The sequence below is a fragment of the Mytilus edulis genome, chromosome 1, assembly GCF_963676685.1.
Source record: "Mytilus edulis chromosome 1, xbMytEdul2.2, whole genome shotgun sequence".
Lineage (NCBI taxonomy): Eukaryota > Metazoa > Mollusca > Bivalvia > Mytilida > Mytilidae > Mytilus > Mytilus edulis.
This window is the reverse complement of record NC_092344.1, coordinates 61334070-61355382: the sequence shown is the minus strand read 5'-3', so window position 1 is coordinate 61355382 and position 21313 is coordinate 61334070. Positions and strand designations below refer to the sequence as shown.

General features: G+C 31.3%; 1 protein-coding gene across 2 annotated transcripts; it reads left to right on the top strand.

Annotated features, from left to right (window-relative positions):
* Positions 1–74: 74 nt before the first annotated feature.
* On the top strand, positions 75–12803 carry LOC139514739 (baculoviral IAP repeat-containing protein 7-like). 2 transcript variants are annotated; one of them, XM_071304389.1, is made up of 6 exons: positions 75–509; positions 7999–9182; positions 9872–10059; positions 10580–10739; positions 12022–12192; positions 12524–12803. In XM_071304389.1, the coding sequence occupies exons 2-6, from the start codon at positions 8006–8008 to the stop codon at positions 12721–12723; spliced, it is 1896 nt and encodes a 631-aa protein (XP_071160490.1). In that variant the 5' UTR covers positions 75–509; positions 7999–8005; the 3' UTR covers positions 12724–12803. The 2 variants fall into 2 exon arrangements, with proteins under 2 accessions (XP_071160490.1, XP_071160483.1); XM_071304382.1 differs by lacking the exon at positions 75–509 and adding an exon at positions 5961–6035.
* The last annotated feature ends 8510 nt before the right edge of the window (positions 12804–21313 follow it).

Here is a 21313-nt window from a genome sequence, read left to right as displayed (position 1 = left end):
TTCATCATTGGACTAAAGTTATATAAAAGTTATCAAGCATAAAAAAGTATTATTATAGAAAGATGCACAATTTTATTACAATTTATTCTTTGGAAGTTGAGCATCTCTCTTGCATGTAGTTTGTGTAATTCTATACATTTTTGGAACAAAAAATACTTTACAATTCTCACAAGAGAGAATCATTCAGTTTCCTCATTATCAGGATGAAATATTTAAAGTGCTGATTGATAACAAAAAAACAACTCATTTCCGAAAACAGCAACAAAAAACTTGATTGCAATATCAATCAATATGGAAAAAATGGATGAAAAAAATTGATGATGTTACATGGACAATAATTATTATATATTCTGTAAACATGTTGTCTAGCACCTAAACAAAACCTGTATTTACTGACTGATTTAGATTAGTACGTGTACGACATAGTAATTTAAAGGTAATTTACTGTTAATTTGAATGTAAAATCGACTTTCACTTTCGCTTTGGCAATCCATAGGAAATACTAAATAGTAAGTATTAGATCTAAAAAAAAAAGAAGAGGCTTGTCTTCTTTTTAGCCACGGTCTCCTATATACCAGCATAATTTTGCGTTTAAAAGGATTTTAGAGTATAGATTAAGGACTTTGGTTAAGGTGTATATATTGGCATTTGGATTTGTATGTTCCCTTTGCTATACTTTTATTAAGTAATCAATGTCCGAGTTGTGTAAAGTTTTATCATGTATTTATCTGGTTAACTCAAAATGCAACGATATGTTAATTTAAAACCATGAAAGTTTACATAAAACGATGTAATTTAAAATTTCAGGGTAAATGTTTTACTTGGCACAAGACTTATCGGTAATATTTTTACCATACATGTACATTAACTCTCAGAAATATTTGTCTTTATTGAAATGAAAATACTATTAATATTGTTGGCAATCAAGATTTAGTTAAAGTGGTTATGCTATTGCTCTACTTTACACCTTTACATGCAATAGATAAATATGAATATTAATTTTATACAACAGATAAATGTAAAATTATGCAATTTGATGTGATGACAAAATACTTTCGTTTAATTCTTTGTTATTGATAAAAGTTATATCAGTTTTGTTTCTCAATATTGCATCCATGATTTTTTTAAACTATTGCATAATGTCGAATTTTGGACCATTTAAATTTGATTTTGAACAATGGGTATTTCCATGACAATGTAAACAAGACAAAGGGGACACAGGAAGCATAATGGACTTTGTTTCAATTAAGTTTCTTTGTGATATCATTGACAAGTCTTATATTGGTTTTATATTTTTTTTTATTGCATACGAAATAAAACCAATAGTTTCGTACACAAGCCTTCAAATGAAGCTAATAATACATTTTTCCAAAACCTAAAATTTAGAAAAGAAAAGACTTGTACAGCTATCTCCTGTTCAGTTTTAAAGTCAATTGTATTACTATTACTTTACAATTTAACAAGATACCCACATTTGATCGCAATGGATGCCAATTTTGATTAAAACAGGTATCCTCACATTGAATATTAAAAGTGCCTGACATCCAGAAACATGCAGTTAAGAATAAAATATATTTAAAAAAAAAACATAAATGACAAAAATATATAGCTCATATTCCAAAAAGACTAAGGGAAGGATACAAGACTGAAAACACATTCTGTTTATATAATCGTCTCAATAACATGTTTAATCTGTAAATTTGAGAAAGTACACAAAGTTCTTCTCTGGTCGTAATTCAAACTCATGCTACTGAGATATCGTGGCACTAATTTGCACATTATATAAGGATATGTGCACATCATATACATTGAAAGGATATTTGCATATCATATAATGACAAGTGCACATCATATAATGAAAATGGTCATAACAAGACTGTCACAGTGTTGGCGTTCCGTAGTCCTAAGTGAGGGATAGCATCCCGTGAAATTTTCTAATTTGTGGTCATAACCACAAGTGATTCAAGCTACATATTTTAATGACATTTTAATGACATTCTAATTGAACCTTTCATGGATGATCGATACGCTTTAAGCGGATTGCAAATACATAACCTTTTTGTCATCTTTATGTAAATACTCCATGCGACATTTTTTTTTAAATATGATTTAAAGTAAATATTTGTTACATACCTATAATAATATATACACTCAGTTCTTGTTTAGTGCAAGTTAATTTACAAAAAGATCTGAACAGGAACTTTTCAATTGTTCGACTCGATTTCCATCTGTAGGTAAGAATGATCTTTTATTTGTACAACATTTTACGGTGAAAATATAACCGACCGTACGGGATCCGCGTTAGTGATCAAGGTCGTAACCGTCCGCACTCCTCCCCAGTAGTAGGGGGTGTGTCTTACTCAGTATTCAATAAACCCTACTTTTAACATTTGTTACTGGACGAAAAGTATCTAGACATTTCCCTACATGTATATCAATATGATGTGGTATGAATGCCACTAAAAAAAGTATCTACTAGAGACCAACTGACATAAATTCAAGCAAAGTAAATTCTGGTTGAGCTTTAAAACCAAAACAATTAAAAAGAAAAACCTACGGCCGGTTTTATAAGCAAACTATAAACGGAAAACCAATATGATGCACATCGATCACTCAGAGGCTAACGCTAAATCGTTTAATAACAGCAACATACAGAATGCAGCGGGTTAAAAATATTATGTTCCCAAGTGCGTTCAATACATCTCTTAATATTTTTTTGAATTACTAGTATTACATGTAGATGACTCAAAAATATTTAAGGACATGGATTTCAATAATTTATTATTATTACTTTCATAATCAAAGTGAAGGAAATAACTAGAACATTAAATTGTGAACACCTGCATGTATCGAAAAATGTTGAAACTACATCATATTCATAGTTTGATCAAGCTGTATTTGTTTTTGAAGGTAGTCATTATAATCATGATGTTGCTTATTTCGGCCTAAAAGCTCAAATAAATTACCTTTATTGATATTATATTCTCAGTAATGGCAGTATATATTTTCTGCAACTTTTCAATTTATAATTTATTTCATGCAGTTTTGCGATAGAAATGTTCAAAGTTGTTGAAATTGGATTTATTATTTTAGCTGTTAAGGTGGTACCCAACACCTTGACTCAATTAATTTGGCTCGTTTAATTTTCATAGATTTTTGACAAAGTAATTACTTTGACCCTTTGACAAAAATATAAAAATTTCAAACAATTTGAACCAACCAATTTATCAGAAAAATTAATATAGCAGTTTATAGACCAGTTATTTCCTATAATGTAAAATTACGACAATAAACGTATATCTACATGTACGAACAAACTAGTAAATGTATCATGTCATATACATGTACCACAACAATTGAACTGGATACATGTACATGTATTAAGAAAGCCAATCTTTGAAACTCTACCAACCTTTTACTATTTCTTGCATGACTGAAAGACCAAACAACACTGTGACCTAAGCAAACTATACTAACATATACGTCCCATACTGTAGTATTAAATATACTATAGCCAAGTTTGAACTGATGCTGTTTCTAAGAACATGTATACATGAACGAGATTCTATTCGTTTTGCTGTTTCGCGGATTTATACCAGCACCTCTGCCATACTTTGAATCTATAGATCTATGTTAACAACAACAGGATAAAAGAAATAGTATATATATATTTACATAAACAAATAACAACTTGGAAAAACTGGGGACTTACAACTGTTTGACACTTTGGAAATTAAAATTGAGTTATCCCCCTTTTTATATATGTGTAGAATTTGTATCATAGTATAATATAACTAAATAAACATATGATTTATGCAAAATTTAAGATCAATTCAATATATACGTCAGCATAAGTAAAAGCAAATGAATAATTCATAAATCAGCATGGTAAAAATGTATACATAAGTATGGATAAATAATAAAAGAAAAAGAAATTCCATACGTCAGTATGGATAGTAAAAGGCAAGCAGACCATACGTAGGCATGGATAATAAAGCAATAATAAATTCCATACGTATTTACGGAACGTATTCAGACAAAGAATTTCCATACGTCAGTATGGATTGTGAAAGGTAGAGTAGACCATTTGTTAGCATGGGTAATAAAATACTGAGATAGACTAAGTTCACACGTCAGCATGAATATAAGACATGAAAAGACAAATCAATTAAAACCAAAACGACAGCATAGATAGTAAAAGACTAGAATAATCCATACGTCAGCATGGATAGTAAAATATAAGAGATCCATACGTCAGCATGGATAGTGAAAGCAGGTTGAAACCATACGTCAGCATGGATTGAAAAAACATGAATTCCATACATTAGCATGGATATTTTAAAGAAACACAAGTTCCATACGTTAATATAGTTATCAAAGGTACCAGGATTATAATTTAGTACGCCAGACGCGTGTTTCGCCTACATAAGACTCATCAGTGACGCTCATATCAAAATATTTATAAAGCCAAACAAGTACAAAGTTGAAGAGTATTAGGATTCAAAATTCCAAAATTAAATTTAGCATGGACAATATAGCATAAAAAAATCCATACGTCATCATGGATTTCAAATCAACAACAGAAAAATCCAAACGTTAGCATGAATAATATAACAAAAATACACATTGGATATGTAAGTAATATAAACAATACAAAAATGCTACTAAAAATGATAAGAAATAATTATTATGTCCATAACAATTTACTATAATTAGAATCTATAAAAATGAATTGTCCCAAGAGGCACTGTCAACAAAGGCGATTGTAGGGGATGGCAGTGGGTGATGAAATTCTAGATATAAATTTTAAAGGAGTACTATGCTCTGCATGAAAGGAACAAAGAGGTTATTGAAATTTGAGACGTTTTGTACATTGTACCAAAGTGAGGCTGGAATGACCACGCAGATGAAATTCCTTAAAATAGGCACGATGAGATAATAACAGCTATAAACCATAATTATATACATAGTAGCCATTTATAGACCAGTTGTTTCTTATCATAAAATGACGACAATATACGGATATCTACATGTGGTTATATAGCAGTTTGACAAGCACTAGTTTTGATCATTGAGAGGCTTAAATTATTCCCTTAAGGCAGATTTTACAGAGTTATCTGACTGTAGTGTTAGATACCACCTTAAGATCATGTAAAGAGTTAATGAACTCGCTGCAAAAAATAAAGTAAATGCTACATGCAGTAGTCCTTTGTTAATTTAGACATAGTTGTCATTTTGTATAGTTTCTTATGTTGCCCATTCTGACTCCGGACTCGGACTTCTTTTAAACTGAGTTTACTGTGCGTGTTGCTGTTTATTCTTGATAAGCTAGATGTGTAAGGGAATGGTTGAGATCTCACCAATTATGTTTAGGCTCTGTGTTGAAACTACAAATTGTGACTTGGATGGAGAGTTGTCCCATTGGCACTCATATACCACATCTTCTTATATCTATTTACCCATCTCATTTTTGTGGATTGTCCCAATTAAGTCAGGAGTCTCTGGCCTTTGTTTTTCCTGTATGTTGTTGTTCTTTTTCTTAGTTCATTTTTATATTTTTTTCTCAGTTTAATTGGACGACCATTTCGATGAACTAGTACAGATTTTTGTTTAAGAGCAAGTTTAAGCCTGCTCATTAAACTTTTAAAGCAACATACTCTTTTAAAGTCGATAAATTATTCGTTCCTTACAGAATATCACCATTTTGGCATTATACTGTTCATTAGATAATGTTTAATCAAAGAACACTTGATTTCTAAAAAAAATGGATAATGAAAACAAGGAATGTGTCAAAGAGACAACAAACTGACCAGTCTATGTTTCACAATATAGTTTTTTTCCTTTTAAATTAGTAGCTACAATTATCTGTGATGATCAATCGAATGATAAGCAGTATCTAATTACGAATCAATAGTTATACTTCATGTAGCAGTGACACGTTTGCATTCTAAAAATAAAGTGGGGAAATACCTTAAAAAACTAATACACATTTAAGATATTGTACAAAACTAACGTGGCATTTAATCTACACTAAGGTAAGAACTGAAGCATACATTGTACGTGTTAAAAGGAAGTGGTCGTTTTTTCTTATACTGTGTACGTTAAATAAATTACATAAAATGTACGAAATCAGCAGTTAACAGTTTTAGAATAACTGATACAATAAATACTATATATATACAGTAGTATTTTAACACATTCATCTAAAAGTCTATTTTAACTTTTAATTAATACATCATATGGAATCTTTTAAGGGAACTGACTTACTTAATGAAAATAAAAACGTTAAGACATAATTCTTATAATGTCAATCAGTGACGAAGTACCCGACGCGAAAGTGACACACGAACATGTTTTATTCTACAATGGCTAGCTGTATAGTTGAGGGTTGCGATCTTAATACAAAACATTTCAACCCCTCTGCATTTTTGCGCCAATCCAAAGTCCGGAAATTTGGCCTTTGATAATATTCTTGTATGGGTTTTTTTTAAATTTTGGTTCATCTATAGGAAATACACCACAAATTCATGGTCCCATTGCTTTCTATGTTAAATTCCTCCATTTCAAGCAGGCACACCTCTTTCATTTTAAGTTCAAATAAAGTGGCAATCATTCATGTCAAAGCAACACTTTAATTATGGTTTCTTGTACTAAAAAAATCAACATACCTTTAATGGCATATAAGAAAGAACTGGTTCCCGGAATTTCGGTTGTACCAAAACAGGTACTTCAAATCTGCTAAACAGACAAAATGTACCCTCTTTTTAAAATTTGATGCAGTGTTTTTATTATTCAAAATTATCAGTCCAATTGTGTTCTACAATGATCACCAGTCCTTCGGCTTTCATTTGATGCCAAAAATACCTAAATATTTTACATATTTTGAAAGTTACATTCATGCGTAGGGACTATTTTTTGTTAAATATGTAATACTTTCTGGTATGTGCTTTCTAGCCGGGCCCGACTTAGTGGTGTTACACCTATAACAGAACAAAACTTGTTATATTGACTTGAGCATTACTTTATTTCATTGTATGATCTATTACAAGCAATAAAAAACATATAAAGCTGTAGTCCAAATACAATTTTACTAATTTTAAGCTCAATTGGACTGGTAGTAATATATATATATATATATATATATATATATATATAGGTGTAATACCACCATTGATTTTACCCTATTAGTCTTTGTTAAATTTGCACTTTTCAAAAAAATGTGCAGAATTTATCCTTGTTTCAAATAAAGAAATACTTGGCATGAGTAAAGTTTTATCCTGTCCAGTTCTATAGAAGAAAATTCACATAACATTTCATTGCATATAAGAAATTAACCATCATTGGAAGTTAACCAATCAAATTTCTACCCTTATTTTATCTGTGTACAAGGTTTAGTCACCATGTAACCTCAAGATTACAAAATTTTCTCTAGAAATCCCATATAAAAAATAATGGTGTTTTGAAATACCCAAGACATATATTTATGACACAGAAATGGTTTTACTGCAATCAAATGTAGGATTATTACTTACAACTGTCAAATTCAAGGGAATATTTTTTTTGACCTACTTTCGTATACAACCGGATGTGACGTACATGTACCATGATTTGGTGGTATTAAACCTAAAGAAGACATTTTTGTTCAATAAACTGAATGTAACTTTTTCCCTTTGTAATACTGGTTATTTCAAGCATTTCTTTTAAGTTTTGTCATAATCAGTTCAATGGTTTGAGAAAAATCTAGTATTATGATAATGAAAGACGACATCTACAGCGATTCGAGCAAAATTTCTTCGACAAATCCAAACCAAGCCGCATCAAGATAGAATAGAGTGTGGACCAATAAATGATCAAATATCTATCTTATCTGCCTACAAACAGTTGAATATGATAAACAAGATGATTTAAGGAAGATAAATACCACTAATGGACCTTTTTGTTTTCCTTATAAGGTCTCTTTTAGTCAATTTATACCTCTCAATATTATGTCTATTTCAGTATCAAAATGGCTGTTCCTATTAATTGGGATGATGTATGTAAACGAAAGAAAATAGTAATTGTAAAACAGAAAGGATGTGGTGTGCAAACTAGAAATGAACTTTCACCAAAATGGACGGACATGCATTTTATCTCCAAAACTGAAATCGGACAAAGAAAATTATCTTTTTCCCCTATCCTGATATTGTTGTTTATTTTTTTCCTGCTTAAACTCGTAACTGAATCTTTTAAAGCACGCACTATTAAGGTGAAATTTAAAACCGTAGAAAAAACTAGAAAGAATGCACAGGATATACTCCATGTAAAATCAGAATGGATATTTGACAATTTGATTAAACCGTGGAGCTATGTTCCTTGTTATGGATACATGTACCAAGCCTATCCGTTTCTTCCAGAAGAAACCAGTTTATACTGTCAAAATGATAGACAATTACAAGCATTTACAACTATGCAATTTGAAGGTGCAAGATTTGCTACTTTTGCTACATTCCCACATATTCCCGGAATTTTCGCAACTAGATTGGCAGAGGCAGGTTTTTATTATGCTGGAAGAGGAAATGAAGTAGTATGCTTTAGCTGCGGTGTTAGATACAGCAGTTGGACACGCAATGAATCAGCATTCGAAATTCACAAACGTATATCCCCAAATTGCCCTTTCATATCAGATGAAAGAAGGAAACATAATGAAGGAAATCAGAATATTGGTGGAAGTGTGGATAGTAAGATACAAGAGGAGAACATTTATCAAAATCCGTGTGCCGAAATAAGGTCTGGAAATTCCTCCTCGCCGTTAGATAAAACACAACGTGACCAAAACTATAATGATTTTGCTTCCGGACCTTCTCACGTTAGTAAGCCTTCGGATAGCAGACCAATTGCAGAAACTGTTGCTTCTCGTGGAATTGCAACGAACAATATTCAAAACATGGTTTCAACTTCCAAAAGAGAACAACAAACTAAAAAATCAGATGCAACCACAACCGAAAATCAGTTGAAAGAATCAACTTCATTGCTGATGGAAAGAACAGCATCTTCAGAACTGTTAGAGATAGGAGTGTGTCTTGAAAAAGCCAAATATTCAAAATACTCCATTCGATCAAAACGGCTAGATTCATTTAATCATTGGCCGAGTTACCTCACACAGACTCCTGAAGACATGGCTACAGCAGGTTTCTTTTTCACTGGTAAACATATAAGTACTTATATATTGGATCATCATGATATTATAAGATTAAGCAAAGAATAGTTCATGTTATTATAAAATTAAGCAAAGACTAGTTCATGTATACTACTTGTATAATATAATGCAAATAAATGAGAGCGAATTCATTCATACAAAGTAATAAGCCTAAAATCTTATATTCTCAAAAGAGTATAACCTCATAAATGTTTAATATCTTTAAGAATATGACAAATTCTAGAACGTGTGGAAAAAACGTAGCAAAATTGCCCTTCGAATTGTACATTATACTCTGCCTTTCTTTTTGATGAAACATACAAAAGCATGAAGTTGTTCTGTTCGTCTTTTAGTGGGGCGGCTTACAGATGAAGTACCGAAAGGACAAGTTACGATAAGGCCCGTTTTTGGCCCCCCTATTTTTCTCGTTTCAGAATTTGAAAAATGAGAAAATAGGGGGTCCAAAAATAGGCCTTATCGTACCTTGTCCTTTGAAAAGCATAGGATACGTTCTCAATGGGGTAACCAACATATTTTTTTTTTCACAGCGGCCATCTTAAATTTTAGTTCAATAATTTTGCTCAATAGTGGAACTTTATAACCGATACACACCTTTTTAAACGTGATATAGGTAATGAAAACTATTTGAATTAACACAAAATGATATGGAAATACTTGATTCGATATCTATTTTAGGCATTGAGGATCACTGTCGTTGCTTTTTCTGTGGCGGTGGCTTACGAAATTGGGAGCCAGGTGATCAGCCTTGGGTAGAGCATGCTCGCTGGTACCAGAACTGTGTTTTTGTGAGAGAGAGTAAAGGAGAGAAGTTTATAGACGAGGTGCAATCAAACGAATATCAGCCAATACTACAAGAATCAGAGGTATCGGCATAAAGCATTCCATTTAACTTCGTACTTTAATATTTTTTTTATTTTTATTTTTTTTAACTTTTTTTAAATTCGAGCGTCACTGATGTATGTGATGAGTCTTTTGTAAACGAAACGCATGTCTGGCGCAAATACAAGATTTCAATACTATTGTCTATAATGAGTTTAATTTTCGTCATACTATTGAATCAGATTTCTTTAAAATGTTGTGCTTGAAAGAGTATCAAATAGATAGAAGATGGAATTCTGCAAACCGCCTCGGTTAATTTTTTATAGCGCTCTGTAACGAAGCGAGGGAAATTGGGGTTTTCCTATTTATTTTCTGCAAGTTATCAAGTACGTGCACTCTTGTTTTGTCTCAGACAATTACGATAATAAATCACTGTCTTTCAGCAATCACACCATACAACATAAACAATTTAAATATATTGTCATTTTGGTCTTTTGTGGATAGTTGTCTCATTGGCAATCATACCACATCTTCTTTTTTTTTATATAATCTTTGATTTTTCAGAATTTATGCAGTAGGCGATCTGATTTTACAACGACAGACAAGAACCAAGTTACAAATGATTTCAGAACTCATCCAGCTGTGTTGTCTGTGAAAGAGTTTGGATACAGTGAAATGGTGATAAAGAAAGCATTTGAGTTACTTCAGGCAGAAGGAACGAAAGGTTTTTACATCACGTTTAGAAATACAATTGAAAATGGACTTTCTGATTACATATAAGCGCAAAGGAATTAGATTTTTTATATTCAACGGTCAAATAAAACGAATCTATCAAACTATTTAAGACCTGAACTGGATCTAAATATTGTAATGATATATAGAAAATAATTTAGTTCATCATGATTTATTACATGTGAAGTAAAATAAACGCTATAGATATAATAAGAAGATGTGGTATGGTTGCCATTGACACAACTCTCTACAAGATAGTAAATGACACAGAAATTAACAATTATAGATCACCTTACGGCCTTCAATAATAAACAATCATTATGCCATACTGCATATTCAGCTATCACAGGCCCCGAAATCAATTCAAACGAGAAAACTAACCACCTTATATATAAATATGTTTACAACATTTTGAATAAGTTTGATCTCTGACCACACATTTTAATTTTGCATATCAGTTTCTACCAAAACACTCTTCATGCCAAATCAATTTGGTTGTTGTTCAAACTCAATAAAATGAAATTAAATATCATATATTTGAAAGGCCATTTACTCATCTTGAAATTAATAAACATGTACATTGTTTACCTTCTGGGTGGAAAAAAAACCAACATTATATATCCTACTAAGGGATTGATTTAAATCAAATTATCACTCTCGTATACATGTACCTTTCAATTGATATTATTAGGTATTTCTATTATTTGCCAGTCTTTTGAGTTAGTCAACATAAAAAGAATAGCTTTGAGGCCAATTTCCTTGATGTTTTTTTTAAAGTATCAACCGATCAAGATCTAAACGGTTTTTTTTTATTTGAATATATTAAAGTGTCTTCATCTGTTATCATATACTTTATTTTAGTCATTTGACATAATTATTTCAATGAAATCAAAATGAGATTAAGCTCTACATGTTGTTTTTTGAAAGAATGTTGATACAAGATTGCAAAATTTGATATGGTTTTTGTTACATTGTACAATGTATTACATCACTGAGTTAACCATAATAAGAATGATTTCATCAGAAGAAAAAAAAAATAAACATTGTTTTCGTGGTTGTCTAGAATGTCCCTCCATATACATTTTAGAATACATGCTCAAAATAAAAAAAAACAATATTTCGGAATGGCGGTTGAGAGCGGTATTAAGAGAATCAATATCACTTACCCACTTGTTAAAAATGAGTCATAAGGCTTTTAGAACCCAAAAAATAACACATGGAACTAAAACTGTAACTTTTTATTACATTTTTGTATGTACACAATGTAATTACAGTAGTCACTGGTACAACTCTACTTGAAGCCATATTCCAGATGGAAGATAACACAACCAGACATGAGTCAAATAACACTCTTAACATGGGACAAGCAGAACAACCAGAACTAAGTAGTCGTGAGAAAGCCCCTAAAGAGAAATCAGAAACCACACTAGATCCAGAACTTGAATGTAAATACATATTTGCATGTTTTAAGTCATAAACAACTTATTTCATGTGTGGTATGTAAAAGAAAATAGCTATAGCTTTATCTAATCATATATAAAATATGCCATGATTATAGACTATAGCATGCCATCAGGAGTTATCAATATCAATCCAGGCTTATAGCTGAATGATAAGCAATATGTATGGTTTCTTTAATATTTGCATATTTGTGAAAGAACCAGTTCACGCTTACTAAAAAATGTATAAAGTTAACTTGGAGTTGGCGAAGGAATAAGACAGTACAATTCACTATAGGGTTAGATTTGTATAGCTACTTTATATTCTATTTTTCAGTATCAATTAGAGGATTGGAGGAAGAAAATCAAAACCTTAAAGATCAACAGACCTGTAAAATATGCCTTGACAAACCAATTGCTATTGTTTTTCTTCCATGTGGACATATGGCGTCTTGCGCAAACTGCGCACCAGCTCTACGGAGATGTCCTATATGCCGGGTGTTCATCAAGGGAACTGTGAAAGCTATAATGTGTTGAGATATAAAGTAACAATTATGTAAGGGCAATCGATCTGTATTGAAACTGTCAACAACTCTAATAAAGGCAACAGTAGAATACATATTCAAAAGTCATGAATCTGAAAAAGAAAAACACGGAACAACTGAAACACTGAAGTGCAACTCCCCCTAAAAAAAACAAAAACAAAAACAAACAAAAAAAAAACCGCCAACGTTCATAGTAACGAACTGTTATAATAAAAACTGCAATATTCTTGACTTTGTACAAATTAAACATTTTCAGAAAAAAAATGGTTGGTTTAACCTAGTTATATAGATAGCCATACCTGCCGCTCGAACGGCAATGTTAAAACATATCGCTAACATTACTAACACTATGTAATAGAAATACAACACAAACACACGCTAGAACACTCATCACAGAGAACAGTACACATACATAATATAATAGTTGTTACAAAATATAAACCGCAGAATAACAACAAACATCTTCCAAAAATGACAGCACAGAACGAAACAAACAGTGACGTATTTTGGTGATGAATATATATACTTTTGAATTTCATACAATTGCTTAAACAATGCTAGTCCAAACAATTATCATGAATATGACATTATTGTGAATTTGTGTCTCAAGTACAAGCTGTAATTCAGAATCTTTTGTACACATCTACTTTTGCATAGATACTATTTCTGTACCATAAATCTATTGTACTGGAAATTTACTTTGAATATTTAGTACTATTTCTTTACTTTAAAATTATTGTAATATTGAGGTACATGTATTATACAGTACTTGATCTGTACTTTTAATTTTGGTACAGAAAAAATACTAACAGTGATCACAATATTCCATGTTTGAAAATCATAACTATAAGAGATTTAAAATAGACAAACTTCAAAAATGCGGAAAATGTAACGGTATAACCAAAAAGTATTTTTTCTGTACCAAAATTGAAAGTACAAATCAAGTACTGTAAAATACAAGTACATAAATATTACAATAATTTTAAAGTAACAAAATAGTACTTAATATTACATGTAAAAGTAGATTTCCAATACTACACATTTATGGTACAGAAATAGTACCTATGCAAAAGTAGCTGTGTAGTTATGCCATATTTCTTAAAATCCAACGCCTCATGTAGTCCTATACACTCCGCCCGTTTAAGAATCATTGCAACAACTCTCCAAAGGGTCTTAATAATGCCTGTTCCAAGGCAAAATAAGTACCTCATTCAATTGCAACATGGCTTTGACTTTCTGTATCTCCCCATATTCCAACCCATCGTCATGGTCCTGCCAACTGTGTTAATTAATTTGTTTTCGTTGTGTATATGCATAACATAATCGTAACTGGACATTGGTCCCGGTAATTGTAGAAGTAGTGAAATTATTGAACGATTATATTAACTTCATTGAGCAATAGGGTGATATCAGCTGGAATTTCTTTACTACAGCAACATCAAGTGTGGTTTCACAATGTCCTAGAAATAAAGCAACTGACACATTTGACAATATAAAAAAGAAAAATCACAAAAATACTATACTCCGAGGTAAATTCAAAAACGGGAAGTCCCTAATCAGATGCGAAAATCAAATGATAAAGCACATCAAACGAATGGACAACAACTGTCATATTTCTGACTTGGTCCAGGAATTTTCAAATGTAGAAAATGGTGGATTGAACCTGGTGTTATAGCGCTTAATCTCTCATTTGTATGACAATCGCATCAAATTCCATTATATTTACAACGTTGTTTAAACAAAACAGACATAATTAGTAAAATTGTCAAAATAGGGGTACAGCATTCATCACTGTAACAATTTCAATTAGAACAAGAACAAATAAATATTTAACAAAGAAGCACAAAAAAGCATCTATCAAATTTAATAACCACATCCATTGCTTACTTATACAAAAAAAAGATGTGGTTTGATTGCCTAAGAGACAACTCTCCACAAAAGACTAAAATGTTACAGAAATTAACAACTATATAGGTCACCGTACGGCCTTCAACGATGAACAAAGCCCATACCGCATATTCAGATATAAAAGCCCAAAAATGACAATGTAAAACAATTCAAACGAGAAAACTAACGCCCTGATTTTATATAAAAAAATAACGAAAAACAAATATGTAACACATAAACTAACGACAAACACTGAATTACAGGCCCTTGACCTGAGACAGGCACATACATACAAAATGTGGCGAGGTTTAACAAGTTAGTGGGTTCCAAACCCTCCTCCTAACTTGGGACAGTGATATAACAGTACAACATAAGAACGAATTATAAAAATCCGTTGAAAAAGGCTTAACTCATCAGATGGACAAAAATATAAGTGGCCGTGGCCGGGTACTTGTACGTCCTAACAACAAAAACACAGTAGATCTGAGAGTACTCGCAATTAACTGACAACTTGTTCAAAGCCACTAACAACTACTTAATGAAAAATCATGCATCAAAGTCTAAATATATGTATTGTAAATCAACCCATAAAAGATTGAAATATTTGAGGTTCACATCAACTCTAGTGTAAAGTTGCGTGTTTGACTTAAGAATGTAAATGTCACACAGAAAGAGATATAAAATAAGTATCGAGGATAACAAATCTGCGGATGATTTGTTCAGGTATGGGTCGTCTTCCCAGAAAATAGTCATCTCACTAAGACATCTTGTAGACAAAATATTTCAATCAAGACCATTGGTCACATCTAAATATTAGCGACAAGTCCAAGTAAAATTTATAAGAGTCCTAGAGAGTGTGGTTGATTGGTGTTAGACATTCAATTTAAAATAATTTTGATACCTAATACTAGTATGCCTTATTTCTAAATGTTGCATGCCGTCTTCGTGTGCTTATACCAGTCAGGGGCATTACTTAAACAAGTAACTTTTAAAATTACCTAAATAAGTAATTTTGAAAACGAGGCTATTTTAAAAATTACTTATATAAGTAACTTTTCTAAATATTATTTTTATAGGTGACCAATTATACAAATTTTACTAGTTTTAACAAATTTTTACAGTTATCCGGTTATTTTTCCTATGAAATATAAAATCTAATCCTTCTGAAACACTAATTGCTTTTCTGACGCACTTATCTTTGATATCGACGCTTCTTGATCAAAGGTTGGTCTCTTGGGACTATTAAAATATCTTTTTCCTTCAAAATTTTGAAGGTAGACAGATATAAATAGATAGAAACTTATGAATAATTAAGACTTGAAGTTATTTATAATTTGTAACCCAAAACGATTCCATATGTTTCTTAACTAAGTGTTATTACTAATTATTTCAAAGATGTACAAAATTACTTATTTAAGTAACATATTTGTCATTATTTTTAAAGTAACCCTTTATGTCTATTCTCTTCTCAAATCTTACAAATTCTTCAATTTATGATATAAAATGATGTAAAAATTCATGAAAACTACATTAAGTCCTTGCTTCTATTGAAATTAAAAATAACTCTATTGGGTAATTTTATATGTTTTAAAAACAAAAATTACCTTAAGTAACTAAAAAAGGTTACTTGTTTAAGTAACGCCCCTGACTGTATACATGTACAAGCCAATTTAAAGTTAAGCAAACTTAGAAATTCATAAAATTCAATAGTAAAAGGACCCAAACAAAAACGGTTATTTATGAATATTTACTACTTGTAACTTATTCCATAAAGTAAAGGGAATATACATAAATCGATATACCAATTGATCTTTTGAACTTCCTTAATAGTTCTTTAGATCTTATAAGCGAACTATGCAATAAATATATTCTACATTAGTTTTAACTTTATATAGATATATTATATACTAGGTTGTTCCTGGTCGATTTTTTTTTTATCTAAAACATATGTATATGTACTTCCCCTTTGACTTATTTCGTCATAGATGTGTGTCTTTTAATTGACATTTTAAAACATGCATAACATATATACGCGTTATTTTAGCTCTCACTATCGCTCGGGTAAAAATAATCACGAATATAATGCCTACCCATGTTAAAACTAAATAAAGTATAGCTTGCATCAATAAATTCTTAATTCGTCAGGTATGTGTGTAAGTCAAAATGACATAACGGAAAGCCATGAACAATTTCTTCATATGTATACGACTATTGACAAATATTATAACTACTGAACCATGTGTTCTTATAGACATGTACAAAAAACACTTATTTAGGTAATGCTATCAACCTAACGAAGTATATGATTTGCTATGGGAAGCATTGGAAATCATAGGATCAAACACAATAAAAAGGTGCAAAATTGGTTTATATTATACAAAATTCTTCGAAAGCATTACTACATTCTGATTTAAGTGGCATAGGAGTAACGGATAAACACAATTTGTACCTAAGATGAAATCATTGTTCATGAATTTATCAGGAAAACAGCAAAACCATGAATCGAACATATTAATATAGAAACAACTCAACTGGCTTTATCAAGAAGATTCTGAAAGAATCAACACAATCTAATAAAGGATTAAGGAGATGCGGATACAAAGGTGAGCTTAATAATAAAATTAACGGTATCAAATTTTCTTGCACCAGATGCGCATTTCGACAATACATGTCTCTTCAGTGATGCTCGTGGCCAAAATATTTGAAATCCAAAGCTTATATAAAAGATTAAGAGCTATAATCCAAAAGGTCCAAAAAGTATAGCCAAATCCGTGAAAGGAATCAGAGCTTTGCATGAGGGAGATACATTCCTTAATTTATAATAATTTCTATCATTTTGTAACAGCAAATTTTAATAACACAAAAAAATCCGTATTTTCATGGTGAGCAGATACAGTTATGATAAAGTCCATGTAATGCTGAGGTTAACCCCAAACATACTACGAAGAAAACTTGGCATAAGACATGTAACAGGTTCAAAAGTACGCCATGTTTAAAAAAAATAATTTCGAAATGTAAAACATTTAATGTCACGCAGTTTTGCAGCAGTAGCGTATAAAACTATGTACAGATGGACGTACGCATGAACAGATGTTGTTAGGATAACAACAATTAAGGTAGATTCATGGTATACCGCCATCTTGGATTGTACAATCAGAGTACAAAATCGGTCTAGTTATTTGCCCAAATCAGCAAATTTGGAAACATATTTGCAATTTAATGGTTAGACTGTTTATTTATATAAAGAAAACTTGCTAATTTATTGTATTATTCAAAATATTTAAAAAATTATCAACCTTTTGGTTTTTAAAATCATTTTTTTCAAATGAGCCATTTAAGGGGAGATAAGTCTTTGAGCACAAAATGTATACTGGGCTAATAGGGAATTTTTTTATTTTTACTTGTGGCAAGAAAACAAGTTCGGTGACACCATGTTTTCTTTTTATTTTCTTAAAACATATTATAAAACCAATCTTCTCACAATTTATTTCAAAATTCTATCTATAGATTTTTTTTTATGCACTGTTATGTGTTTTTTGATGAACAAAATAACGAAATTTAGGCCATTTTCAACGACTCATAGCTTGAAAAATAGCACGGTGACCCATACTTTTATTCCATTTTTGAAAAAAGCATAGGAAAATCTTCATTTTGTCAAATTATAAGAAAATTCTGTCTCAAAAAACATTTACTTATGATCTACCTTAAATAAAAAAAAACAAGGCTTTATACAGTATTCTGTCTCCGACTGCTCTTATTTTAAAAGCTTGCATGCTTTGCCGAGAAGCAGCAAATACCAATATTCAAATCGTTGGTTTGAACAAGCCGAGTATCTTACCCACGACCTTAAACTCGTTGAGAATGTAAGTTAAAGACCATTGATTCATCGGAAGTGGTTTATACGAACACAATGGCAATTCCCATCAACACATTGCCAACTTCATAAAGTCGGGTACTATATATATAAGTACGTCTGAGTCAGTGACAACTCTACAACAGATGTATCCATCGGATCGCCATCAATGATGGTGATACATGGCTGTGTACATAATGTATATACAACTCGTCTAAACATCAACCCAACATGTTAGATCTGTAAATTTGCTTTCGCAAATTTTTGGTTATTCCCTCGCCGGGATTCGAACCCATGCTACTGTGATATCGTGACACCAAATCGCCTGCACTGCAGCCGTCCCGCTGCATATATATATATGTTTCATTTCAGCTTAACATATATCTAAATCCCCAAAAATTTATTTTGCAATTTTGATAATATGTTACATTGGTTTTAAGGGGTAAATACATATAGATAGATAGACATTCGAATCAAAGAATGCTGCAATGGTTTGTGAGATGAGTATTCAAATACATGTTATATAAAAGGTTGCTGATTATATTTGTTGATTGTTAGTCAGTCCGATAATTGTAATTGTTTTATTATATTATGTATGAACTTATAATTATTTGTTTTCAACATGTTTAAGCAACAACGAACAACGGTGCTCTAAAATGAAAATAAAACTATGTTAAAGACTGAGAAGCAAAATTGTTAAGAAAACAAACCTACAAACGGAATAAAGAAATTGAGCCTGTGTTCTTTTTCGGTTCTAAAATCAGGTGAAAAGTTATTGTACAAATGTAAAATTCAATATCAACTTTAAAGTGTCCTATATTCAAACTTATATTGATATTTTCTACTAAATTTATTTCTGTAAAATTTTCAGTTTCGAATGCACTTCCTATTGGCATGATTGGATAGCAATACAAATAAAATCATAGTCAAACGCTTTTTGAACGTTAAATAAAGTAATTTAAATCAATATTATTTTGGGGGGAAAAGAAATTCAATATTTCTAAGTTGAGTTCATCACATGACAAGTATATAGTTGTGATGGCGACTTTTGGACTTCCTTCTTATGTGTAATACATATGACCTAATGACGCCTTTATTTTAGTATAGATAAGATATTTAATTATCTAGCATATGTAACACATATATATATTTTAAAAAAACTTCAAGTGTGATTTTTCATAGATAATAGTCACTTCCGTGTTAGTTGAATTATTCTCGAACTGTTTTGCTTTTTTTCCTCCCCCGGCCAAGCGCAACGTTATAAGAAAGACATAGAAAAACTGGGCGTCCGTCAGCCCATCTGTGCGGCCTTCTGAGCAATCTTACGTGTACTAATCATGCAAGAATAGCATGAAAGTTATATCAAAAGATTATATTCAGTAATGTCTCGGGCAAGTTAGAAATAAAGTGCCACGACTTTGTTGCACGCGTCTTTCCTATTAAACGTAAAGTAAATAATACACCAGCTAAAGATATAGATAAGCCTGCCTCGCTTATTTACTTACATCTAAAAATTGACAAAGAATGGCGGTTGAAAACAAAACTTAACGGTAAAAAAATGAATTTTGCTTCCAAATTGTGAACTTGTATTATTGCAACCTTCCAGCAGTGCCTGCATATCGAGTATTTTTTCCCAGTTGAAATGACAATCTAGAGATAGCGTTTCTTATCATGATTTCCATAATAGAAGAATTGCTTCTCACAAGGAATCTATCAAATCTAGAGATCCGAGTGGTGCGGTTGAACTCATCACTTCGACAATATGTTACCTACCCCATCACGAGTTGTTTTACCCTCACAGAATATCTGTTTCACAGATGACCACGATATTATATGTATGTACTCGAACACACCCGCAAAATCCGTGACTGAATTAAAGTATATAACTATGTGTAAGCCTTATTTTAGCCTGGATATTTAGTATTGGTATTATCATCTGATAAAGTCATGCTGATTATAAGATACACAGTTTTCTCTGCTTTCAAAATCATCTTGTTTGAAACCGTAGACTTTGAATTTATCAATTATTGGTAGTATAAAGTATTTGGAAAACAAAAGAGCCTGGTATGAATTAATTTTTAATCAACAACATTGTCCTACATTATCGCCGGTCCGTGGCTGAATTAAAAAAAAAATTATATAACTATTTATTTTACCTCCTATACATTTCTAGGAAGATTATTGATTAAAAGCGTCTGCGTGGTGACCGTGTTTTTTTCATATTAGGTTAGTAGGGAGGCGGGACTTATTTCATACACGGTTAGTAGTAGTGTTTCGTCCCTTTATAAAAACAAAACGGTACTGAGAACAAATCTTAAAGGTTTCAACAGACGAAGAAATTGATGATTAAGATTAAAATGAATTCATAAAACACATCTAAAACTAACAAGTTGTTATTGTTGGCATTTGTTTTTGTAGGATCAATAGAAGTAGTTTCTTAATGCTAACAGTATTGAAGACTCAATTTTAAGGGTCATTAAACTAAATTTCACACTCTAACCCCATATGGAATTTACTGACCCCACATATAACGTTTTAGGTCACTAGCACACTATGTAACTAATAGTGTAAGTATTATTTTAGCATGGATATTTAGTATTGGTATTGTCATCTTACAAAGTCAACATGCTGATTAAAATACTAAAATAGGAAACACTGTGATAATGATTGAATTTAGTAGTGTAAACCCTGTTAATTGTTGGCAATTTTTTCATTTTTAATCAACACCATTGTCCTATATAAGCTATATATAACGTTGAACTATTTGATTTGTCGTTTTTACCCCATGACGGCTATCAAATTGGACCTCGTTATTTTAGTATTCTAGATGTTTAAATCATCA

Bases quoted from the DNA above. Each gene is read 5' to 3' on its own strand.
- LOC139514739 (XM_071304389.1), top strand. From the start codon at position 8,006: ATGGCTGTTCCTATTAATTGGGATGATGTATGTAAACGAAAGAAAATA. The intron at 9,183-9,871 runs GTAAACATATAA...TATCTATTTTAG, and splicing joins AGCAGGTTTCTTTTTCACTG to GCATTGAGGATCACTGTCGT. The intron at 10,060-10,579 runs GTATCGGCATAA...TTGATTTTTCAG, and splicing joins CAATACTACAAGAATCAGAG to AATTTATGCAGTAGGCGATC.